Below are 26327 nucleotides of genomic sequence, written 5' to 3'. Positions count from 1 at the left end.
TTCCCTCTATGCCCATTTTCTGGAGAGTTTTTGTCATAAATGGGTGTTGAATTTTGTCAAAAGCTTTTTCTGCATCTATTGAGATGATCATATGGTTTTTATTCCTTAATTTGTTAATATAGTGTATCACATTGATTGATTTGCATATATTGAAGAATCCTTGCATCCCTGAGATAAATCCCACTTGATCATGGTGTAAGATCCTTCTAATGTGCTGTTGGATTCTGTTTGCTAGTATTTTGTTTAGGATTTTTGCATCTATGTTCATCAGTGATGTTGGTCTATAGTTTTCTTTTTTTGTGATATCTTTTTCTGGTTTGGGTATCAGGGTGATTGTGGCTTCGTAGAATGAATTTGGGAGTGTTTCTCCCTCTGCAATTTTTTGAAGAGTTTGAGAAGGATTGGTATTAGTTCTTCTCTAAATGTTTGATAGAATTTGCCTGTGAAGCCATCTGGTCCTGGACTTTTGTTTGTTGGAAGATTTTAAATGACAGTTTCAATTTCATTACTTGTGATAGATCTGTTTATATTTTCTAATTCTTCTTGGTTCAGTCTTGGAAAATTGTACCTTTCCAAGAATTTGTCCATTTCTCCATGGTTGTGCATTTTATTGGCATATACTTGTTTGTAGTAGTCTCATGTAATCCTTTGTATTTCTGCAGTGTCAGTTGTGATTTCTCTTTTTTCATTTCTAAGTTCATTGATTTTCATTCTCTCCCTCTTTTTCTTGATGAGTCTGGCTAAGGGTTTATCGATTTTGTTTATCTTCTCAAAGAACCAGCTTTTAGTTTTATTGATCTTTGCTATTGTTTTCTTCGTTTCTATTTCATTTATTTCTGCTCTGATCTTTATGATTTCTTTCCTTCTACTGACTTTGGGTTTTCTTTGTTCTTCTTTCTCTAGTGGTTTTAAGTGTAGGGTTAGATTGTTTATTTGAGATTTTTCTTGTTTCTTGAGGTGAGATTGTATTGCCATAAACTTTCCTCTTAGAACTGCTTTTGCTGCATCCCATAGGTTTGGGGTTGTCGTGTTTTCATTGTCATTTGTTTCTATGTATTTTTTAATTTCTTCTTTGATTTCTTCAGTGATCTGGTTATTTAGTAGTGCACTGTTTAGCCCCCAGGTATTTGTGTTTTTTACAGTTTTTTTTCCTGTAATTGATTTCCAATCTCATAATGTTGTGGTCAGAAAAGATGCTTGATACAATTTCAATTTTCTGAGGCTTTATTTGTGACCCAGAATGTGATCTATCCTGGAGAATGTTCCATGTGCCCTCGAGAAGAAAGTGTATTCTGCCACTTTTGGGTGGAATGTTCTATAAATATCAATTAGATCTATCTGGTCTATTGTGTCATTTAAAGCTTGTGTTTCCTTAATTTTTTTCTGTTTGGATGATCTGTCCATTGGTGTGAGTGGGGTGTTAAAGTCGCCTACCATTATTGTGTTACTGTCGATTTCTCCTTTCATGGTTGTTAGCATTTGCCTTACATATTGAGGTGCTCCTATGTTGGGTGCATAAACATTTATAACTGTTATATCTTCTTCTTGGATTGATTCCCTTGATCATTATGTAGTGTCCTTCCTTATCTCTTGTAACAGTCTTTAAAGTCTATTTCATCTGATATGAGTATTGCTACTCCAGCTTTCTTTTGATTTCCATTTTCATGGAATATCTTTTTCCATCCCTTCACTTTCAGTCTATATGTGTTCCTAGGTCTGAAGTGGGTCTCTTGTAGACGGCATATATATGGGTCGTGTTTTTGTATCCATTCAGCTAGTGTGTGTCTTTTGGTTGGGGCATTTAATCCATTTACATTCAAGGTGTTTATCGATATGTATGTTCCTATTACCATTTTCTTAATTGCTTTGGGTTTGTTTTTGTGGGTCTTTTTCTTCTCTTGTGTTTCCCGCCTAGAGAAGTTTCTTAAGCATTTGTTGTAAAGCTGGTTTGGTGGTGCTGAATTCTGTTAGCTTTTGCTTGTCTGAAAACCTTTTGACTTCTCCATCGAATCTGAATGAGATCCTTGCTGGGTAGAGTAATCTTGGTTGTTGGTTTTTCTCTTTCATCACATTAAGTATATCCTGCCACTCCCTTCTGGCCTGCAGAGTTTCTGATGAAAAATCAGCTGATAATCTTATGGGGATTCCTTTGTATGTTATTTTTGTTTTCCTTTGCTGCTTTTAATATTTTTTCTTTGAAGTTAATTTTTGGTAGTTTGATTAATATATGTCTTGGTGTGTTTTTCCTGGGGTTCGTCCTGTATGGGACTCTCTGTGCTTCCTGGACTTGGGTAACTATTTCCTTTCTTTTTTTTTTTTTTTTTTTTTTTTTCCGTACGCGGGCCTCTCACTGTTGTGGCCTCTCCCGTTGCGGAGCACAGGCTCCGGATGCGCAGGCTCAGCGGCCATGGCTCACGGGCCCAGCCGCTCCGCGGCATATGGGATCCTCCCAGACCGGGGCACGAACCCGTATCCCCCGTATCGGCAGGCGGACTCTCAACCACTGCGCCACCAGGGAGGCCCTATTTCCTTTCTTATGTTAGGGCAGTTTTTGACTATAATCTCTTCAAATATTTTCTTAGACCCTTTCTTTTTCTCTTCTTCTCTGGGACCCCCTATAATTCGAATGTTGGTGTGTTTAGTGTTGTCCCAGAGGTCTCTGAGATTGTCTTCAATTCTTTTCATTCTTTTTTCTTTATTCTGTTCCTTGGCAGTTATTTCCACCATTTTTTCTATTCGTTCTTCTGTCAGTGGACATTTAGGTTGTTTTCATGTCTTGGCTATTGTGAATAGTGCCTCTATGAACATAGGAGTGCATGTATCTTTTTGGATTAGAGTTTTGTCTAGATATGTGCCCAGGAGAGGGATTGCTGGATCATACGGTAATTCTATTTTTGGTTTTCTGAGGAACCTCCATACTGTTTTCCATAATAGCTGTACCCACTTACCTTCTCGCCAACAGTGTAGGAGGGTTTCCTTTTCTCCATGTCCTCTCCAGCATTTGTTATTTGAGGAGTTTTTAATGATGGCCATTCTGGCTGGTGTGAGACCATTCCTTTATCTTTTCTCTACTTTCGAGGGTCTGCCTCAATGTTATCTTCCAACCCTTCCAGTTAGCTTTTAATGTCTGCTATCAGGTTTTTAATTTTCAAGAGTTATTTCTTCTGAATCCCACCTACCTTTTAAAAAAATTTGTCACAGGACTTCCTGGTGATCCAGTAGTTAAGAATCCCCCTTCCAGTGCAGGGGATGTGGGTTTGATCCCTGGTCGGGGAACTAAGATCCCACATGCCGCAGGGCAACTAAGCCCGTGCGTGCTGCAACTACTGAGCCCGCGTGCCACAACTAGAGAGCCCAAGCGCTCTGGAGCCCGCACACTGCAACAAAAGATTCCCTCATGCCGCAATGAAGATCTGATGCAGCCAAGTCAGTAAATAAATACATTTATTTAAAATTTATTTATTTTATTTATTTACTTTTGGCTGCATTGGGCCTTCGTTGCTGTGCGCAGGCTTTCTCTAGTTGTGGCGAGCCGGGTCTACTCTTTGTTGTGGTGCACGGGCTTCTCATTGCAGTGGCTTCTCTTGTTGCGGAGCATGGGCTCTAGGTACACAGGCTTCAATAGTTGTGATGCATGGGCTCAGTGGTTGTGGCTCGCAGGCTCTAGAGTGCAGGCTCAGTAGTTGTGGCACACGGGCTTAGTTGCTCCATGGCATGTGGACTCTTCCCGGACCAGGGCTCAAACCCATGTCCCCTGCATTGACAGGCACATTCTTAACCACTGTGCCACCAGGGAAGTCACAATAAATGCATATTTTGAAAAAAATTTTGCTGTTTCATAGAAGCAATATCTTTTATTTCTCTGAGGATATTAATCAGAATTTCCTTTTTTGTTTAAAATTTTCTGTTCCATGCATAGTTTCTATTTCTTTCAATTCACTTTCTCCTGTTAATTTGTTTTGTTCTTTATCCTTATATTCCAGCTAATAGATGTCAATTGGCAGGCTATTAGATAAATAAGTCTGGAGTCAATGGGAGAGGTCAGAGGATACAAACTTTATCAACCTCATATAGCTGTTGTGAATATTAGCACAGAGCCAGGAATATAATTAGACTTCAAATGTTAGATGTTACTTTTATTTTACTATTTAGTGACTGCATACAGCACATAGATGAACATAATTAACTTAACCAGTCCTCTGTCCTCTATTATCAGCACTGGGCCTTTTTTCCTCAGTTTTTACTATAAACAGGAATGAACACCTTTTTGAAAACAGCTTTATTCATATATTTTAAAACTTTTATTATGGAAAACTTCAATCATATACAAAAGTATAGAAAATGATATAATGAACTCCTGTGTACCCATCACCTAGTTTCAATAATTACCCCTTTATGGTCAGTCATCCAAACATGTTCATGTTTAATGGAAAGTTTTGTTTTATTGATAGTATACAGTCATCCCTTGGTATCCATGGGGGATTGGTTCCAGGACCTCCACAGATACCAAAATCTGCAAAGGTTCAAGTACCTTTTAAAAAATGATGTAGATTTGCATATAACTTACGTACATCTTCCTGTATGTATACTTTAAAGTATCCCTAGATTACTTATAATACCTAACACAATGTAAATGCTATGTAAACGGTTGTAAATACATTTGACCCTTGAACAACATGAGTTTGAACTGCAGGGGTATACTTATATTTGAATATTTTTCAATAGTAAATACTACAGTACCGCACGATTCACAGTTGGTTGAATCCATAGCTGGGGACGTCAAATATGCAATAATCATGGATGTGGAGGGCCAACTCTAAGTTATACAGTACTCAGATTTTCCACTGTTCGGAGGGTTGGCACTCCTAACTCTAGGGTTGTTGAAGGGTCAACTGTTCTATGTAAATCATTAATAGCACATGTCAAATTCAAGTTTGCTTTTTGGAACTTTCTGGAATTTTGTTTTTCCTGAATATTTTTGATCTGAGATTGGTGAAATCCGCAGGATGTTGGAACCTGCAGATATGGAGAGCTGACTGTATATAGATTTTATACCAGTGCTGTCCAATAGAAACATAATGTAAACCACAAACACAAGCCACAGTTATAATTAAAAATGTTACTTAAATGTGATTTAAAATTTTCTAGTAGCTACATTTGAAAAAGAAAAGAAATAAGTGAAATTAATTTTAATGATATATTTTATTTTTCCAATATATCCAAAATATTATTTCAATATATAACCAGTATGCAAGTTATTAATGACATATTTTACCTTTTCTTTTTGGTATCAAGTCTTCAAAATCTAGTATGTAGGGACTTCCCTGGTGGTCCAGTGGTTAAGACTCTCCGCTCCCAATGCAGGGGGCCAGGGTTCAATCTCCGGTCAGGGAACTAGATCCTGCATGCTACAACAAAGATGCTGTGCGTGGCAGTGAAGGTCCTGCGTGCCACAACTAAGACCCAGTGCAACCAAATAAATAAATATTTTTTAAAAAATCCAGTGTGTTATACATTTATAGCACATTTAAATGGGACTATGTACTTAGTGGCTTCCATATGAGAAAATGTATACATACCTGCAAAATATTATTTTGAAGCAAGCTTTAGACATTGTATCAATATATCCATAAACACTTTAGTATGTATCACTAATAATAATGTTCACATTAAAAAATTTCCTTAGTATAAATTTCTAGAAGTTAGAAATTGTTGGGTTGCTCATTTAAAATCTTGCAGCTTGGGGCTTCCCTGGTGGCGCAGTGGTTGAGAGTCCGCCTGCCGATCCAGGGGACAGGGGTTCGTGTCTCGGTCCGGGAAGATCCCAGATGCTGCGGAGTGTCTAGGCCCGTGAGCCATGGACGCTGAGCCTGCGTGTCCGGAGCCTGTGCTTCGCAACGGGAGAGGCCACAGCAGTGAGAGGCCTGCGTACTGCAAAAAAAAAAAAAAAAAAAAAATCTTGCAGCATATTACCAATAATTTTCCAGAATGTTGACACCAATTTACATCCCATCAGGAGTGCTTGATGGAGCCCACATCACCCCATGGGGTGTGTTTTTATCCCTGACCATGGTTCTGAAATCCAGAGAAAAGCAATGTTACTTTCCCCCTGAAGAAAGATCAAGTTCTAAGATGATTCAGAGGTGAGTTTTAGGCAGACAAAAACAAAGGAACAAAACCAGGGGCCTCTTGGAATATAACTTTTTTTTTTTTTTTTAAGGAAAGAATAGGGCAAAGGACAAAAGGTAGAGGGGTGGTAAGAATAACAACAGACAGACAGACTCTGGGTAAAGTTGTGTGATAGAACCCAAATAGCTAATTGTATTTTTTCCTGACACTCCAGTAAAAGTAAAATAAGGCTCTGCTTAGATACTTGGCAATCCTTGTTTATCATCTCATTTTTAAGCGTGGGTAGGATAAAAAGGTGATGTAAGTTCTGAGTTGTTGACTCAAGCTTCACTATCGGATGACCTGACTGTGGAACTCCAAATGTCAGCACATTTTGTCCTTTCTCCTGGGCTGTTTAGGTTCCCCATAATAGAAAACTCTTCTAAAGGCCTGTTTGGAGGGAGAGTTAGCCAGAACCTGAGGGTTGATGGGGTTAGTGGGCTTGAGGTCTAAACACTGAATATGCTCTGGTTCTCTAAATCCTGCTGTTTTAGGTATGACACCTCCAACCTCAACTGTAACTTGTGCTTTCCAGTCCTCTTCCTGAGTTAGGGAGAGGTAGTCATCCATTAGCAAAGAGTGGGAGAAGGGATTAGGGAGCTACTAATTCTTAAACAACTTTAAACTGTTTTAATCTTTAATCTTTTGATCATCCTTATTTTATACCCACCAACCCAGCTTCCAGCTGTACATGATACCATGAACTCCTGAGCTTTCTGAAGATGCTGCTGTTTAAAATGGTTGATTCTCAATTTCCTCATTGATTTAGGATTAGGCTTTCTTGGTTTGCTAACCCATTAACCCTGGTCCATCAGCTTTTTATGTGTCAAATATGTTGTTGCCATTTTCTTCTCTCCTGTTCTTCCATGCTTATGGATTTGTGTTGGTAGAAGCAGACTTTTTTTTTTTTTTTGCTTTATAACAAATTTAATCAGTTATACATATACATATGTTCCCATATCCCCTCCCTTTTGCGTCTCCCTCCCACCCTCCCTATCCCACCCCTCCAGGCGGTCACAAAGCACCGAGCTGATCTCCCTGTGCTATGCGGCTGAGAAGCAGACTTTTTAAAAGCAGTCTGGATCCTAACCTCCTCCTTATTAAACTCTCTCCCTTTGCTGCATTCACTGCTCAGTTAATGGCAACCGCATATTTCCAGTTGCTCAGGCAAAAATTTTAGAATAATCCTAGACTCCTCCCCTCTCTCACCCCACATACACACATCAGCAAATCTTGTGGGCTCTATTTTCAAATACATGCAGGATCTAACGGTTGCTCAAAGCCTCTAGCATTACCACCCTGGTCTATACTACCATCATCTTTTGTCTGGGTGATTCTAATAGGCTACCAATTGGTTTTCTTGTTTCTGCCCTTGCCCCTTTCACTTTATTTTTGTCACTGCAGCTAGAGAGTAAACCCTCTAAACCAGAAGCCAGATAGATGTCCCTCCTTTGTTCAAAACCCCCTAATGACTCTATCTTGCACTGTCTACTTCCTGCTAACTCTCTGACCTCATTTCCCACATCTTCTAGTTTTTCATTCGGCTCCAATCACTTTAGCCTCCTCTCTGTACCTTGTGCTCCTACCTCAGGGCCTTTGCATATGCCGTTTCCTTTCCTTAGAATGCTCTTCTAACAAATATTCAAATGGCTGACACCTTCACTTTCTTCAAGTCTTTGTTCAAATGTCACCTTATCAGAAAAGACTTTGCTGACTTATTTGTATGAAGTAGCAATCCCTGCACTCCCTATCCCCTTTACTATGCTTCATTTTTCTCTGGATTAGTTGTGACCCCCTCCCTATACAATATGTATTTAGTTTCTTAGTGTCAGTTTCCTCCACAGATGTCAGTTCATGATGGCAAGGACTTTGTCTATTTTGTTTATTAGTGTAGCCACAGCACCAAGAACAGGATCTGGCTCACAGGACGCTCACAATATTAGCTAAATGAATGAATATATTAAAAGAAACTGAGGAATAGAGAGCCTAAGAAGTTTAGACCAAGGTCACTCAGCAACAAACAGCAGAACTGGGATTCAAACCAGGTTTGTGTGATGTCAGAGCCTGAGTTATTAATCATTTTATTTGATATTTGGGAAGAATTTTTATTTTTTATTTTTTTTTATTTTTATTTTTTTCTGTGGTACGCGGGCCTCTCACTGTTGTGGCCTCTCCCATTGCGGAGCACAGGCTCCGGACGCGCAGGCTCAGCGGCCATGGCTCAAGGGCGCAGCCGCTCCGCGGCATGTGGGATCTTCCCGGACCGGGGCATGAACCCGTGTCCCCTGCATCGGCAGGCGGACTCTCAACCACTGCGCCACCAGGGAAGCCCAGAATTTTTAATGAGATGTGAAAGTGCTAATTGTATAATGCTATGAAAGAAGTAGATATAAAGATGTAACTCATAGTTAAGCATGATCTTAACTATGTGAAAATGTATAGAGAAAAAGATCCAGAAAGAAAGATATCAAATATAAAGCAGAGAGTTTCTGAGTGCTTTTAAAGTATATTTTAAAACCCTCTTATTGTATAAAATTGTGAAATACACAAAGCAGACAGAAACTATAGCAAACCTCCATGTACCCATCACCCCAGCCTCAAGGACCATCAAACCATGGACTAGTCTTGTCCCATCTGCATTCTCCCTTCCATGTTATTTTGAATCAATTCACAGCTGTGATGGTCAATTTTATGTGTCACCTTGGCTAAGCTACAGTCCTCCATTATTCATTAATCTAATGTGATTAAAACCATAATCAGTCATTTTTAAGTAAGGGAGATTATCCTACGTAATCTAGGTGAGGCTGCCCTGTGAGTTTCATACTTGCCTCACTAGCCCCAGCAATCACATAATCCAATTTCTTGCAAAAACAATTTCTTATGAAATTGAAATTATATGTATCAATGTATCTCCTATTGGGTCTATTTCTCAGATTAAATCCTGACTGCTATGCTGCACATACATCATTTCATCTGAAATAGTTTAGCAAGTTTCTAAACAGTAAGGATTCTTGAAAAAAATCCACAATACCATTATCTTACCTAAACAAAAATTAACGGCAGTTCATTGATAATATCAAATGTTTAAATTTTGAATTCTCATTATTTTATAAAATTTAAAAAGAACTTTTTTTTGGCCACGCCACATGGCATGTGGGATCTTAGTTCCCTGGCCAGAAATCGAACCTGTGCTCCCTGCAGTGGAAGCACAGAGTCTTAACCACTGGACCACCAGGGAAGTCCCTGAAAATGTTTTTGAACTATGAGTTTTTTTCAGCATTTTAGTTATGGAGGGGAAAAAAGTGCACAACCAGGAAGGATTTTCTCCATGGCTCCAGCAGGGGGTGGTAGTGTCTCATGTTTCAAGAGGAAAGTAACTTGTATCATTTCTCTCCCAGCCTTAATCTCCCAGCCCAGGGCTTACTTAGCACATGATACACTTTTGGTAAATGTATGATGAGTGAATAAATAAATGGGTGAAGGAAATACTTTTTATACTTTTATTCATTGGCTATACTCTGTGCAGGTACTAGCTGAGTGCTAAATTTTCTCTTTTAAAAAAATTTACCATGAGGTACCTATTATCCCCATTATACATGAAGAAATCTAAGGGTCAAAGAGATTGAAAGACTTTGTGAAGATCATAGAGGTAGCAAGTAGCAAATCCTTGAGTTACCCCAGATCTATATTTTATTTGTAAATGCCATATAGGACATACAGAAAGTGTATGAATGGTTGAAAAAAGAGAACACCTGTAACTATACCCAGTTATAGAACATCACTGTCACCCTGGAAGTCTTGTTGTTATGGACTGAATGGTTGTGTGCCGCCAATATTCATATGCTGAAAGCATACCCCTAATGTGGTAGTGTTTGGGTATGGGGCCTTTGGGAGGTAATTAGGGTTAGATGAGGTTATAAGGGGGGTCCACTGATCATGACGGGATTAGTGCCCTTATAAAAAGAGAGCGCTCACTCTCCCTTTCTGCATAAGCAAAGAGGAAAAAGGTCAGCGAGAAGGTAGCTGTATACAAACCAGAGAGCTCTCACCAGGACCTGAATTGGCCAGCACCTTGATCCTGGACTTCCCAGCTTCCAGCACAGTGAGAAAATAAATTTCTGTTGTTTAAGCAACCCAGTCTATGGTAGTTTATTATAATAGCCCTAGCCGAGTAAGACATCTGTTTATCTCTTTCCAAACACAGCCCCTATCTTCCCCCAAATTTAAGAGTAATAATTTCCTTGCTTTTCCTTAGAGTTTACCTTCTTTATTTAGTTTTATCTGTTTTTGAACTTTATATAAATGGAATTATTCTATCTATCTACCTACCTACTTTATGACTTGCTTTTTAACCTCAACATTATGTTTCTAAGATCCATCCACATTAAGCATATATTTGTAGTTCTTTCGTTTTTATGCTGTATGGTATTTTCTAATACAAATATATTACTATTTATTCTTCCATTTTATGGAATGGGCATCTTGGTTGCTGGTAAGTACATTCTTAGGCATGTATCCTAATGTACATTAGAACACACATCTCAAAGATATATACCTTGGCCTGGAATTTCTGGGCTATCTGGTATGAATATCTTCAACATTATTAGACAATAGCACAGGTTCCCAGAGTGGTTGCACTAACTTACATTCCCACCTGCTGTAAGAGAGTTCCATTTTTCTATACTTTCACTAGCACTTGGTATTGTCAGGCTTTTATATTTTGCCAGACTAATGGGTTTATTGTGCTATCTTGTTATAGTTTTAATTTGCATTGCCCTTATCTATTTAATGAGATTGAGCACCTTTTTATATTTATTGGACATTTAGATTTCTTCTTTTGTAAAATGTCTTTTCAAGCCTTTTTCCCACTGAGAAAAACTGGATCATCTCTGCCTTCTTCTCACTGATTTATAGTTCTTCGTACAATTTGGTCCTTTATCCATTATATATGTTGCAAATACCTTCTTCCACTCTATGGCTTGTCTTTTTACTCTTTTAATGGTGTTTTTTGATGAACAGAAGTTCTTAATCTAATGTAATCAACCATACCCAGTATTCTCTTATGGTTAATGCTTTTTATGTAGTGTTTGAGAAACCCTTCCCTTATTCAAGATCTTAAATTTTTTTCTGCCATTCTATCCTAAAACCTTTGTAGGTTTATCTTTCATGCTTACTACCTGGGAATGATTTTTGAAAATGTAAGAGGAAGGGGTTGAATTTCCTTTTTTCTCCATATGGAAATCCAATTGTCCCACAGTTTTCACTAGTGCTGTGATGTGACATCTCTGTCATAAATCATGCAATTGTATGTGAATTGGTATGTTGGACTACAAAATTCTAAAGTCGAACTCCTAAGTGCCACGATACTGTCTTTGTCTGTGAAAGGAAATATGATGGACATAATGCATTTTAGACTTAACTAGAATCTGAACTCACAATCTCCATCTCCAAAAATGCTTCCAGCTGGTGATGCTGGCATGTTATTTTACCTCTGAGCCCATGTTTTTCTTGCATGGTTATTGTAAGGAATAGGCACAATTTGTGACACCTAATCACTTTATCATTTCTACATATTTCAAACGTAAGCACTTGCTCTGTTTGGAGCCTTGGGGCTTGGAGTTCTGTAGTTTTATTAATTTTCTATGGCTGTGTTACAAGTGGCCACAAACTTAGTGGCCTACAACAGCACCCATTTCTGACCTTGCAACTCTGGAGTTCAGAAGTATGGGTGGGTTCTCTGCTTAGGGGCTCACAGGCTGAAATGAACATGTCAACTGGGTCAATCTCTTATTTGGAGGCTCTGGGGAGACCTGCTTCCAAGTTCATTTAGGTTGTTGACTGAACCCTGTTCTTTGCAGTTGTAGGACTGAGGTCCCTCTTCCTTGCTGGCTGTCAGCCAGGGGTTGCTCTTCGTTCCTAGGGGCTGCTCTCAGGCCCTTTCTACCTACCTTTCTTCATCTTCAAGTTAGCAATAGTCAAATCCTCCTCATGCTTTGAATATGACTTCCTTTTCTGGAGAAAATACTCTGCCTTTAAAGAGCTCATGTGATACAATTAGGCCTACCTGGATAATCTCTCCATTTTAAGGTCAACTCATTAATATCTGCACTTCCCTTGTGCCATGTAATGATGTAATCTCAGGAGTAACACCAGAGGGTGAAGGTGATGGGGACCATCTTAGACTTTTGCCTACCACAGTAGTACCAGATACATTACTTAGCCTGCAGATTTTGAGATGGTCTGTCTGAAAATAATTCTTTGGTATATGTCAGAAAACTCAAAATACTTCATCAGTTCATTCCAAATTCCCAAATCGGCTAGAAATGTTGACTACAACTCGTCTTCATGGAGCTTTGACCCTCTTTCCTGCACAGACATATCTTTTTATTTGCAAACTCTTGGTGACTTGGATGCTATTTTATCTGATATCTCTAGAGCTTATTGCCCACCCCTCAGTCATTTATGGAACCATCAATCAACAAATATGTTGAGTACATAATACAGTCATAGTGCTTATCCAAATCTGAGATCACACTTGGCAAGGTTTCAGGCCCATAGTAGGTATTTCTTAAATATCTGTTGAATGAATGTGTGAGTGATAAATTGCCCTTATGTAGCCTACTGTGTATTTTAGAATAAGCCATGTGCACACACAAAGATAAGCAACAATATAAGAATTTATGTAGTTAGTTTTTTAAAAGTAGTCCAAGAGATAGATCATTGTGTGTGCGTGTGTGCGTGTGTGTGTGTGCACGAGCACATTTGTGTGCAAGGAATGCTTTGTGGAAGAAGTAGAGCTAGGATTGGGCCTTTAGAAATAATGATTATTTGGATGGGTGGGAGGATGACCCACAGTCTAGGTAGGAAGAACTGTATGAACAAAGGTGCACTTTGGGATGGGAGCAGCCATTCTGGGTGGGGATCAAGATCTGAGTGGCAGGTTGTAGCCTCACAGAAGCTTTGCAATGTCAGAAAAAGTAAAGAAATGTTTGACTCAGTTATCTCAAGGAAACAAAGATTTATTAAAGTGAAGCACTTTGAACTCTCTGGAATAAAGGTGATATTAATGCATGACTTTCTTTTTTTATTTATTTTATTTTTAGTTTAGTTATTTTTTTATTATTAGTTTCTGCTTTATAACAAAGTGAATCAGTCATACATATACATCTGTTCCCACATCCCTTCCCTCTTGCATCTCCCTCCCTCCCACCCTCCCTATCCCACCCTCCAGGCGGTCACAAAGCACCAAGCTGATCTCCCTGTGCTATGCGGCTGCTTCCCACTATCTATCTACCTTACATTTGGTACTGTATATATGTCCATGCCTCTCTCTCGCTTTGTCAGAGCTTACCCTTCCCCCTCCCCGTATCCTCAAGTCCATTCTCAAGTAGGTCTGTGTCTTTATTCCTGTTTTACCCCTAGGTTCTTCATGACATTTTTTTTTCTTAAATTCCATATATATGTGTTAGCATACGGTATTTGTCTTTCTCTTTCTTACTTCACTCTGTATGACAGACTCTAGGTCTATCCACCTCATTACAAATAGCTCAGTTTCGTTTCTTTTTATGGCTGAATAATATTCCATTGTATATATGTGCCACATCTTCTTTATCCATTCATCTGATGATGGACACTTATGTTGTTTCCATCTCCGGGCTATTGTAAATAGAGCTGCAATGAACATTTTGGTACATGTCTCTTTTTGAATTATGGTTTTCTCAGGGTATATGCCTGGTAGTGGGATTGCTGGGTCATATGGTATTTCTATTTTTAGTTTTTTAAGGAACCTCCATACTGTTCTCCATAGTGGCTGTACCAATTCACATTCCCACCAGCAGTGCAAGAGTGTTCCCTTTTCTCCACACCCTCTCCAGCATTTATTGTTTCTAGATTTTTTGATGATGGCCATTCTGACTGGTGTGAGATGATATCTCATTGTAGTTTTGATTTACATTTCTCTAATGATTAATGATGTTGAGCATTCTTTCATGTGTTTGTTGGCAGTCTGTATATCTTCTTTGAAGAAATGCCTATTTAAGTCTTCTGCCCATTTTTGGATTGGGTTGTTTGTTTTTTTGCTATTGAGCTGCATGAGCTGTTTATAAATTTTGGAGATTAATCCTTTGTCAGTTGCTTCACTTGCAAATATTTTCTCCCATTCTGAGGGTTGTCTTTTTGTCTTGTTTATGGTTTCCTTTGCTGTGCAAAAGCTTTGAAGTTTGATTAGGTCCCATTTGTTTATCTTTGTTTTTATTCCCATTTCTCTAGGAGGTGGGTCCAAAAGGATCTTGCTGTGATTTGTGTCATAGAGTGTTCTGCCTATGTTTTCCTCTAAGAGTTTGGTAGTTTCTGGCCTTACATTTAGGTCTTTAATCCATTTTGAGCTTATTTTTGTGTATGGTGTTAGGGAATGATCTAATCTCATACTTTTACATGTCCCTGTCCAGTTTTCCCAGCACCACTTATTGAAGAGGCTGTCCTTTCTCCACTGTACATTCCTGCCTCCTTTATCAAAGATAAGTTGACCACATGTGCGTGGGTTTATCTCTGGGCTTTCTATCCTGTTCCATTGATCTATCTTTCTGTTTTTGTGCCAGTACCACACTGTCTTGATTACTGTATCTTTGTAGTATAGTCTGAAGTCAGGGAGCCTGATTCCTCCAGCTCCGTTTTTCGTTCTCAAGATTGCTTTGGCTATTCGGGGTCTTTTGTTTTTCCAAACAAATTTTGAAATTTTTTGTTCTAGTTCTGTGAAAAATGCCAGTGGTAGTTTGATAGGGATTGCATTGAATCTGTAGATTGCTTTGGGTAGTAGAGTCATTTTCACAATATTGATTCTTCCAATTCAGGAACATGGTATATCTCTCCATCTATTTCTATCATCTTTAATTTCTTTCATCAGTGTCTTATAATTTTCTGCATACAGGTCTTTTGTCTCCTTAGGTAGGTTTATTCCTAGATATTTTATTCTTTTTGTTGCAATGGTAAATGGGAGTGTTTTCTTGATTTCACTTTCAGATTTTTCATCATTGGTGTACAGGAATGCCAGAGATTTCTGTGCATTAATTTTGTATCCTGCTACTTTACCGAATTCATTGATTAGCTCTAGTAGTTTTCTGGTAGCATCTTTAGGATTCTCTATGTATAGTATCATGTCATCTTAATGCATGACTTTCTTAATGCACTAGGAACGTTTCCTTAAGAAAATTTTTTTAGTTTTTAAAGCTTCCTTTCATAAATGCCACCTTGGGTTCTTAGGAGAAAGAGTACCATATGCAAGGTAACAAACACACACACTGCAAGTCACAGTAAAATAAGAGTCTTTTATTCTGTATTCAGTGAACAAACTATAATCTGAAAGAATGTTTATTTTTAATTTGTAGCCATTGGACTTGCTAGAGTTATTTCCCATCCCACTTTGGAGTTAAATGTCCCCACAGCTTCCTTTTCTTTTCCCAAAGTCAAGAACTGTGGCTACTATGCAGAGGCCTACCATCTAGGAAAGTACTGATAATTGGTAAGCAAATCATAGAAGAGGATGTCTTGTGACAGCATCAGGTGTACCTGTCGGAATGGTGGGTGAAATGCATACGGTGCTAACGATGGAAAGCCAACCGTAAGCAAAAGCCTAGCAAAGGTAGAATGATCTGGAATATGATAGCCTTGCTAGGAATAAACGTTTTACAGGGGGACACAGCAATGGGAAGGGGAGGCAAGGAGGATGATCCACACACAGGTGGCGATCTAATGACCAGAGCCCTGAGAGGGAATCCCACTTCAGGAACGGCCTGTAGTTTTCTGGTAGACATTCTGCGTGTCTCTGTCCTTCAGGTTCTGCCTACATGACAGAAGCTTGGCTGGGGCCACTGTCCTTGGTGTAAAGGAGGCTTTTCCCCCAGATACAGTGTTCTCCCAGTCTGAGGGAGCTCAATGTTTTGGGGGTTGTTAAGGAAACTCTTAGTTAAGGACCAATGAGAGGAAGCCATAAAATGAGATATCTGACGGGGCCAGATGCTTACTAGACGCCTGCCAGCTTCCAAACCCACTGGGAGAAATACAGCATTTTTGAAGGAGGGAAAATGCAAACTGAGCCCTGAGGTCAATTCTTCAATGTTAAACTGGCATATTCTTCAACATTAAACTGTCATATTCTCAACTTACTCTTCCTCTGGGGCACTTGGATGAAAGAGCCTGACCTTGATGGCCTGTCTCTCCTCTGTTCCCCAATAGGTCAGCTAGTGGGTGGTGGGGTCTCTGGCGGAGCAACGTACACAGAACAGTTGAGAGACTCCCCAAGAGGTGCTTTGGCATAAATCAGTATCTGAGAGGCACACAGGCATTGGACTTTAGCTGTGTTTCCTGAAGATGGACATTTTGCTTGCATTGTTTGGTGCCCCCCAGGCTGGTTATGGGCAGCCCTCAGGCTCCAGGAGCCACATTGTGAGGCTCACTCAGAGTCCACTGTGTTGTCCAAGGCATGCTGGGAGCGCTTCTGATTCCTGGATGACACACACAGGTACACAAGATATGTCAGACACAGCAAGGCCACTGCTGTGAAGAAGGCGAGGGTGCCCATAAAGGCAGACGGCTTGATGGGCAGGCGAATCAGGGGGCTTTCGGCTGGGATCTGGTTGGTCAGGCTGAGCATGTAGCCAAGAGACCAGGTTATGCTGCTGTTCCTCACCTGTGGAGTAGAGGAGACGGCTCAGTTCTCAGGGCTGGGCTTGAGGCATGGATTACATCCCCAGGGCACACCATGGTCACCCTCCTGAGACACCCCCAGGAAACTGTGGCCTAAGGAGGTCAAAGGGCTTGCCTAATTTCAGACACTGCAGAGACTGGGCTAGAACCCAGGTCACTGTGACCACAAAGGCTCGAGGGCCCAATCTCCTACATTGCAGAGAAAACAGCCAGAAGAACTAATACTCACAGCCTCGTCACAGCCAAGCGTGAAGAGGGCACAGTTAATAACAGTGAAAGTTTTTCTGTCATTGGGTACAGAAGTGTCTATAGCTAAAGAAAGAGGGTGATGCATGTTTTACTGAACCCAGGACCAGTTTCTAAGAAAAGATGGTCAGGGGACTTCCCTGGTGGTCCAGCAATTAAGGCTCCACACTGAATGCAGGCGGCCCAGGTTCAGTCCCTTGTTAGGGGACTAGATCCTGCATGCAGCAACTGAGAGCCCGCGTGCCACAACTAAAAAAAAGATCCCACGTGCCAAAACCAAAAAAAGATCCCGCATGTCGTAACTAAAGATCCCGCACAGTGCAACTAAGATCCCGCACACAGCAGTGAAGTCCCGTGTGCCGCAATTAAGACCTGGTGGAGCCAAATAAGTATCAAAAACAAACAAACAAACAAAAAAAACATAGGGCTTCCCTGGTGGCGCAGTGGTTGAGAGTCCGCCTGCCAATGCAGGGGACACGGGTTCGTGCCCCGGTCCGGGAAGATCCCACATGCTGTGGAGTGGCTAGGCCCGTGAGCCATGGCCGCTGAGCCTGTGCGTCCGGAGCCTGTGCTCCACAACGGGAAAGGCCACAACAGTGAGAGGCCCACGTACCACAAAAAAAAAAAACAAAAACATAAAAAAAAAGAAAAGAAGGTCAGTTTAAGCGGGAAGCAGACTTCGTCAGCTTCATCTGGTAGTTCCATCAATTTTTGTTCACATGTTTTTTGGCTATTTTATTAGATGTATAAATGTTTCAAATTTGCAATCTTCTATCCTCTCTATCTCAAATGATGCTCTTTATCTTAGACTATTTTGTCAGATATTAAAAAGCTACACCAATTTTCTTTTGTGTAGTATTTGCCTGATAGTTAAAAATTTTTTTTTAACTTTCAAGCTTTCCATGTCCTTTGCAAATGAACAAAACAGAAACAGACTCACAGACATAGAGAAGAGATTTGTGGTTGCCAAGGGAGAGGGAGGTGGGGGAGGGATGGAGTGGGAGTTTGGGATTAGCAGATGAAAACTATTATATATAGGATGGATGAACAACAAGGTCCTACTGTATAGTACAGGGAACTATATTCAATATCCTGTGATACACCATAATGGAAACAAATACGAAAGAGAATATATATATGTATAACAATCATTTTGCTGTACAGCAGAAATTAACACATTGTATATCAACTATACTTCAATAAAATTTTTAAAAAACCCAAAAAACGTTCCATGTCCTTAAAGACTGTTTCTCTTATAAACAACATATACTTCATTTTAAAAAGTCCAATTTGACAGTGCCTTTTAACTGGTAGGTTTAGTCCGTTTATGATTATTGTGATTATTGATATATTTGGACTGCTTTCTAATACCTTAGTTTTAAATTTTCAATATGTGCTATTTCCCTATGTTTATTTTTTTCCTTTATTGCCTTAAAAAGGATATAAATATGTTCCACTTTACAAGATGAGCATTTTAGGCCACTCTTATGTCTCTGTATCCTATGACCCTCAACCATACCCCCATCACATTGGATATTAGCTATAGTAGAATTCTGGGTTGTTATAAATGGATTCTTCTCTTTTACTTTTCTTTGGTGTTAGTTTTCTTTTTTCTTTTTTAATATAAATTTTAAGCCACAACATCATTTATTCTTACTTCCTATATTTTTATACATCTGGATTTATTTCTCTTCTTATTTGATCACTTCCTCCAAAAATATTTTGGATATAAATCTTTGCATGGCAAATCTTCTGAAGTCTATTTATACCCTCACATTTGAATACTAATTTGACTGAGTATTAAATTCTTTATAAATAAAGGAAAGGGACTTGAAACCTAGAATTCTGTATCCCCCCAAATTGGTATATAATGGAAAGTCATTCCCCATTCTCATAATGTACTTTCCTGGTAATTAGATTAATTAGAAACAAAGCTTGGAGAGTACATGCCACCAACAGTCCTTAAACATCTCCAGACATCCTTAATTTTTATAGATGACTCAGTTTTATCTATGTAAAAGTAAACAGTCACAGGCCTAATGCTGGATATTGCTTGCTTTAATCTAATTATTGCCAAAGCTAACATCGAACAGACTGACTCCAGACATACTTCAGGCTTTACATCTGCTATTCCTGAAATGAGAAAACCCTCCCAGAATCTGGGGAACAGAGTGCTGGATGAAAATATCAACAAGGCTGAGTCCTGAAAGCAAGGTACAGAGGCCCCTCACCAAATAGCCACCTGGTAAGAGCTGTCATTCCAGCATTGGACCATTCTGGACACTTGAGAGTGAATACAGTGACCTCAGACTCATTCTAAGATCAAATTCTTATTTAATGCTGCTTATTTAATCCCTATTCTCTGAAGCATAGATCTCACTCTGACATTTGTATAAAATGGAGAGCAATAAGTTACTATTCTCTTAACAAAATTGTTACATTTGAAGCTTCTTGTCAGGATGAAAAGTCTCTGTTCTTTAACATATTTATGTATTCACTCAACAACATTTACTAAGCACCTTCCATGTTCTCCGCCCTGTGCTGAATGCTAGGAATATGAGGATGATAAAACAAGTGCTGCCGCCACGGAGCTCAGAGTCCACGGTTCTTGGCATCCAATCCTTAACTCATGTGGAAGGTTTCTGATGACCACTTCCTCTGAATTCTCCATCATCTCATCTCATAAGCTCACCAGGGATCAAGTCTCGTTGGCTCCATTTAGCAAGTTAAATCCCCAAGTCCCACTTATCTTCTACATTTCGTTCACACACATACACACAAGCATCTATTTTGAGAGAAAGAGGAGGAAACAGTTTGTGCTTTGACTTACCTCTTTTTTAAAATGTATTTGGGGCCAGGTCTTCTCGGTGAATTTGTATCCATTTACAAGCAAGTGGTAGATATAGTGGGCTGAGAAGCAGTAGGAGCGAGCGTACTCCTCATCAAACCGGGGGAGCAGCAGTGGAAGCTGAAGGCAGGTTCAAAACAGGGAGGAGGCAGGTTTTAAAACACACATTTCAGGGACTTCCCTGGTGGCGCAGTGGTTAAGAATCCGCCTGCCAATTCAGGGGACACGGGTTCGAGCCCTGGTCTGGGAAGATCCCACATGCCGTGGAGCAACTAAGCCCCTGTGCCACAACTATTGAGCCTGCGCTCTAGATTCCGTGAGCCGCAACTACTGAGTCCATGCGCCACAGTTACTGAAGCCCACGCGCCTAGAGCCCATGCTCCACAAGAGAAGCCACCGCAATGAGAAGCCTGCACACCGCAACGAAGAGTAGCCCCCACTCGCTGCAACTAGAGAAAGCCTGCACGCAGGAATGAAGACCCAATGCAGCCAAAAAAAAAAAAAAAAAAAAAAAAAAATTTCAGAACAGCTTAGGTCAGCCGTCATATTTTAAAGAATCTTATCACCCAGAATTTAATAATTAAAATTACTATAAAATAATACAATGATAAAAATATCCCTGTTTTATGTTCATTTGTTTTATTTTTGAGATTCCACATATACGTGATAACATACAGTATTTGTCTTCCTCCATCTGACTTATTTCACTAAGCATAATACCCTCCAGGTCCACTCATGTTGTTGCAAATGGCAATATTTCATTCTTCTTTATGGCTGAGTGATATTCCATTGTACATATACACCATATCTCCTATATTTCCAAAAAAATCCCTATACAACATCACAGAAGAATAAGTTTATAGAGTGCTTATGACGTGCCAAACACTGTTATAACCATTGTGCCCATGGTTAGAACATTAATCCACAACGCAGCTATGAGGTGGGGTCCCTTACTATCCCCATCTTATGGATATGGTGAAAGGAGGACAGCATAAAAGTCAAATTCAGAATATACACACACATGCACACAAATGGAATCTACTCTGCTGTACTGTTTCGTACCAATATGGATCCTTTCTTTTTAAATACTGACCTTACCCCAATTCTGTGAGCAGAAATTCCAGGTCCTTGAGTTGAAGGTGTGCAGGGAAAAGCTACCCGAAAGGTTGAAAGCACTGGCTGTGTAGTAGAATCCTGCAAAAGCCTGTAAGGAAGTCGTGCAGAAGGAAATCAGTTCTCAGAATGGGATATAACACGGAGGTTTCAGAATGGGATATGATATGGAGGTTTCAGGGTACTGAATAAGAAAGTGGGAAACAGCTCAGCAGAGGAAAAACAGAAAGGTAAGAAAGAAATATTCAATGAGGAAAAAAAGGAATCTTTCCATAGTTTTGCCCTTACCAGAAATGACCCTTTAACTTTTGGCTGATATACCCCATTGAAGGAACAGACTTCTTGGTCATGGCAAGCACTGAAGTTAAATAGGGAAGCCACCTTTTCCCTACACAGTGATGGGTCCCCAGTTCCTTCAAAAGTGATGATGTTGTTGGGATCATAACTTTCAGGTCTCAGGTCCTCTGTACACAGGCTGCCAAACACATGTGCCTCAGTGAAGGCGGTGTTGTAATTCCGAGGGTAACAGGGGTTGGCAAATGTGGTTTCAGTGGTATAATTCTGTAGGTACAAGAGTGAGGTGTTAGATATCACTGTTTTGTGGAGGCCCAAGTACAGATCCTCAGTGCAAATCCTTACTGTTGTCCCCCGCCAATGCCAAGAGAGGAACGGAAAAAAGGCCATTCTGCGTCAGTGTAGAAGGGAACTCCCAGGTTGTCTAGATAACTCAAGTCGGGGTGGGGGGATGGTCACCCTGCACCAGGCACAACACTAGGCTCTTGCTTACACTGTCTGCTCCAGCCCTTACCACAGCCCTGTGAAGCAGGTTTTATGAACTCCATTTTGATGAGAAAACAAGATATGTTTAGATTCATTGACCATTTTGAAGAGAATGTTATCTATCCACCTAAAAAAATAATTCAAAAGGTACAAATAAATATATTATGAAAATTAAGGCTCCCTCCCACCCACTTTCCCCACTGTATTCCCTCCCTGGAAGTAACCACTATTGCCAGTTTTGTGTACTCTACCAGAGATTCTGTGTATACTTCTTGTATGCATGTGCAAATATATTTTCTTTTCCCCTCTCTTTCTTTTTAAAATTTAAAAAATTAAAAAAAATTTTTTTGTGTTTAATAAAGTTATTTATTTATTTTTGGCTGCATTGGGTCTTCGTTGCTGCGTGCGGGCTTTCTCTAGTTGTGGCGAGCGGGGGCTACTCTTCGTTGCAGTGCGCGGGCTTCTCATTGCGGTGACTTCACTCTTGTTGCTGAGCATGGGCTGTAGGCACGCAGGCTTCAGTAGTTGTGGCACGAGGGCTCAGTAGTTGTGGCTCGCAGGCTCTAGAGCTCAGGCTCAGTAGTTGTGCCTCATGGGCTTAGTTGCTCCGCGGCATGTGGGATCTTCCCGAACCAGGGCTCGAACCCATGTCCCCTGTATTGGCAGGCGGATTCTTAACCACTGCACCACCAGGGAAGTCCCTAAAATTTTTAAATCATAAATGGTAGTACTGTATACACGCTGTTCTGCCCCTTGCTTTTCTTACTTAAAAATATATCTTTGAGATTTTCCTTTCATTTTAAGTGTAAGAGTGGCTTTTTAGCAGCTGCATAGCACTCCACTGTACAAATAAACTATAATTTATTTAGGTAGTCCCCTCTAGAGGAAAATTTAGGTAGTTTCCAATCATTTGCCTTTACAAAACAATGCTGTAATAAATATCACATTACATAGAAATCTTCAATCCATTTGTAATTAATTTGGTATTAAGATTGGGATTTGATTTTACTTTTTCCAGATGATTATCCAGTTTTTATCTATGGTCAAAAATGTTCCCTTTATCAAAGGCTGAATTCCAAAATGTGTTTGGTTTTATTTATGGACTCTCTTTTCCAAGAAATTGGATTCAAACTCTAATTTCAAAGCTACGAAGGCATATTTTACCCCCTATAGTAAAATCTTGACCCAGAAAACAGCCCAACTCTTTCATTTTACTGCTGAGGAAACTGAGGTACACATCAAAATAATGTAATTATTTAACAAAAGGCAGTGGTAGGATTCTACACAGAATCCTACAGGAGTCCAACACTCATCCAGTATAACTGACATGAGTGTTCTGCAGAAAGATCTTCATATGACTCTGTGGAGGCAGCAAACAGGCCCCCTTCTGCCTTAATGGTGTGAAAAATTCTATGGTGTTCAAAAGGTGTTATGTCTAATTTGTAACGTATCACGCCATGGTCACCCTATGGCTGAAATATTCATTGAAAGAAAAAAATCAAATCAACCAAATGATTATTTAGTTTCTCCCTCCAAATCTGCCTTATACTTTTTAAATAATTAAATCATTTCTGGCTTGGTTTGGAGAAGAAGCAAGATAATATAAATTATTTCTGGCAGAAGAAGCTCAGTAAAGATTATTTCACTTCTCTTTCTGGAGTGTGAATTATTTGTTATGGCATTCCTTAAATACAATTTGCCAGTGTGCCAAGTTGCTTAGGCCCTCAACATTCAGTAAATCTTCCCTGAATTTAGTGTTTGCAGGGCACTGGCATGAAAGGGTCATGTACTTTTTTTTATAATAAAATGACCAATATAGTTTTTCTTTTTAAATAATGGTATTTGGAATATTATGCACCTATAAAAGTAATAATTTCAAAAGATGTTTAACAACACAGGAAACTGCTCACAATATATTGTTAGGTTAAAAAAAAGCTGGATATAAAATTATATGTAAACCATATGAAGCCAAATTTGTAAATACTACACATATTCCTGCATGAAAAAAAACTGGAAGAAAATGCAATACTGTGTTGATGGTGGCTAATTCCAGGTTTTGTTTGTTTATTATATTTTTTATGTCTGTATTTTCTCAATTTTTTTTCACTGACCATGTGTTACTTTAAAAACAGAAGAGGACTTCCCTGGTGGCGCAGTGGTTAAGAATCCACCTGCCAATGCAAGGGGACACAGGTTCAAGCCCTAGTCCGGGAAGATCCCACATGCTGCGGAGCAACTAAGCCCATGAGGCACAACTACTGAGCCTGAGCTCTAGAGCCCGCGAGCCACAAATACTGAAGCCCACGTGCCTAGAGCCCAGGCTCCGCAACAAAGAGAGGCCACCTCAGTGAGAAGCCCGCACACCATAACGAAGAGTTGCCCCCGCCCACCACAGCTAGAGAAAGCCCGCATGCAGCAATGAAGACTCAACGCAGCCAAAAATAAATACTTAAGTATTACTTAAGTAATACTTAAGTCTTACTTAAAGAGGAAGAGAAAGTGAATTCATGTCCCTAACGTCTAACATGCTCTCAGAGTGAGACTTGAGCCCTGGGGTGACTGGAGACTCCTTTTTAAGAAAATAATTTGCCAAGTATATATCTAGGTGTCACTCTCACCACACTCTGTAGGCCCCTGTATTACAGACCGGGAAACGAGTCCTGGACTGGTGGCATTTACTCAGCCAGTTCATGATGCAGTAATCTTTGGGAACCTTCTAAGTTGGGGCTTGGCAGCACATCTTTGGGACATGAAAGTATTGGTCAGGCAAGTCGGGACATGCATTTGTGGGTGATCCTCATCACACCTGGATCCTTCCCCTCATCTGAGTCAGAAGGCTTAGAGTGCAGAGCCACCCTCTCAGGCATCCAGATATTATCAGGCAAGTTGGAGACACACCCTGTCCCTGTGACCTGACTATCTATAGTGAGGGGCTGGGGTCTCCCACCTCTGCCCCCAGTCCTGGGCTCACACCTTGAGACCTGCATTCTCAAACCCAAATGAGACCTCACCCAGGTGGAGTATTCACTTCTCTACTGTAGACTGTTGGGTACATAGACATTCTTTAATAAACATTGTAGGAGTGTGTGCATAAACACACACACACACTCTTCCTCAGGATCAGTCAAATTTAAGAGGTTAGCTTCTCAAACCTCCACTCATTCTGGAAAAAGGGTGATTTCACCTGCTTCCCTTTTCCTGTCTAAAGTTCAGAGGAGCCCCTGCTCCACCCTCCACCCCCACCAGGGCCAGAGCTGGAGGAAGGCGCAATAAGTATTGCTAAAAATAAAAGGAGAGAGAGAAAAGAAGAGCCCCAGTTAACGAGGGTTGGTTAAGCTCGGTGTGGGGTTTGGTTTGGCTGAGTGTAGGGTGGATATGAGAGTCTGGGGTGGGCACTGAGTCTCCTGAGCCACGGAAGTGTAGCTCAGGGCTGCCTGCAGGGTCCCCGCTCTGTCCTTCCCAGGAGTGCTCAGGCTCTCTCAACAATACATGTGGCATGCATGTGTAGTGGGGCTCCAGCCTTTCCTGTGAGGCTGAAAGAGAAGTTTCGGGAAGAGGGCCAGACCTGGAGGGTGAATTCTCACCACCTACCCTGCATGACTACTCAGTAAATACGGGGATCTGAAGATGTGACTTCTGCTGATGACACTTTTGTAAATCAACCCAATTTTCTACAGGCTAATGGCTGGGGAATACTGCTTCCTTCTTCAATGACCAAAGTAGGTTGCAGTGGTGGGGGTTAAGCTACTGATGCTGTGTCCACTATGTTCATAAGCTGACCCAGCTCTTGTCTCCATCCCCTGGGCCCCATTAGAAGCCAGGATCTGTGGCCTCTGGTTGGCCCCATGCCCCTCTAGGTGATCAAGCCTCCTTCCCTTCGTGTTCCCTTCATCTTCATCTTCCCTTCTCAGCCATGGCTGAGATTGATGTCCCCTTAGCACTGGAGTTTGGGATCTTGGGTCGCACCCATGGTGCTAGTGCCCTTGCTGACACATACAGTACTAATGTCAAGTTCATATTAGTGACAGCCTTCTAGCTGATGCCTGAAGTAGCCATCTGTGCCATGGAACATTTACCATATGAATTACTGACTGATGTGATGGAATTCGGCTGCTCTAAGACCCCACCATATAAAGGGCATGAAATCTGCCTAATATAGGCTCATGTAAAAGAAGCCTGAGCCTGGGGAGGGCTCTGCCCTCTCCCCTGTCAGCAAGCATTTCCCATGTGACCACTTTTATTATTTTGTCTGCACTCAGGAGAGTCTCAACATTCTCAGGTTTATTTAGCTACTGGTTTAAAACAGCTTGTGTCCATAAAGGGATCCCAAGTCCTGAATCATTTATAAAACATCTGGAGCTCTGGAATTTCCCTGGACTTCTGACTCAGATACACTGGAAATGGTCAACACATCAGAGAGAGTGAGAGAGAGAGAGAGAGAACTTGGACGCCCACAAGTAAACAGGAAAAT

The 26327-nt window shown here is 40.4% G+C and overlaps 2 protein-coding genes across 2 annotated transcripts in view; one reads left to right on the top strand and one right to left on the bottom strand.

The window, feature by feature from the left end:
- LOC309813350 (uncharacterized protein) overlaps positions 1 to 26327 on the top strand; it is a 439697-nt gene that overhangs the window by 11018 nt on the left and 402352 nt on the right. The window lies entirely within an intron of this gene.
- Positions 16551 to 26327, bottom strand: part of ENTPD3 (ectonucleoside triphosphate diphosphohydrolase 3) — a 31349-nt gene continuing 21572 nt past the window's right edge. The window contains exons 8-11 of the mRNA XM_082638502.1: positions 21365 to 21637; positions 21057 to 21167; positions 19946 to 20083; positions 16551 to 16852 (exon numbers count right to left, since the gene is read on the bottom strand). Coding sequence (XP_082494628.1) covers positions 16616 to 16852; positions 19946 to 20083; positions 21057 to 21167; positions 21365 to 21637 — 759 coding nt within the window. The 3' untranslated portion in view covers positions 16551 to 16615. The remainder of the gene's footprint in view (positions 16853 to 19945; positions 20084 to 21056; positions 21168 to 21364; positions 21638 to 26327) is intronic.

Source organism: Mesoplodon mirus, assembly GCF_964341445.2.
Source record: "Mesoplodon mirus genome assembly, chromosome: 12".
NCBI classification, from domain to species: Eukaryota; Metazoa; Chordata; class Mammalia; order Artiodactyla; family Ziphiidae; genus Mesoplodon; species Mesoplodon mirus.
This window is presented reverse-complemented; position numbering and strand designations above follow the sequence as displayed.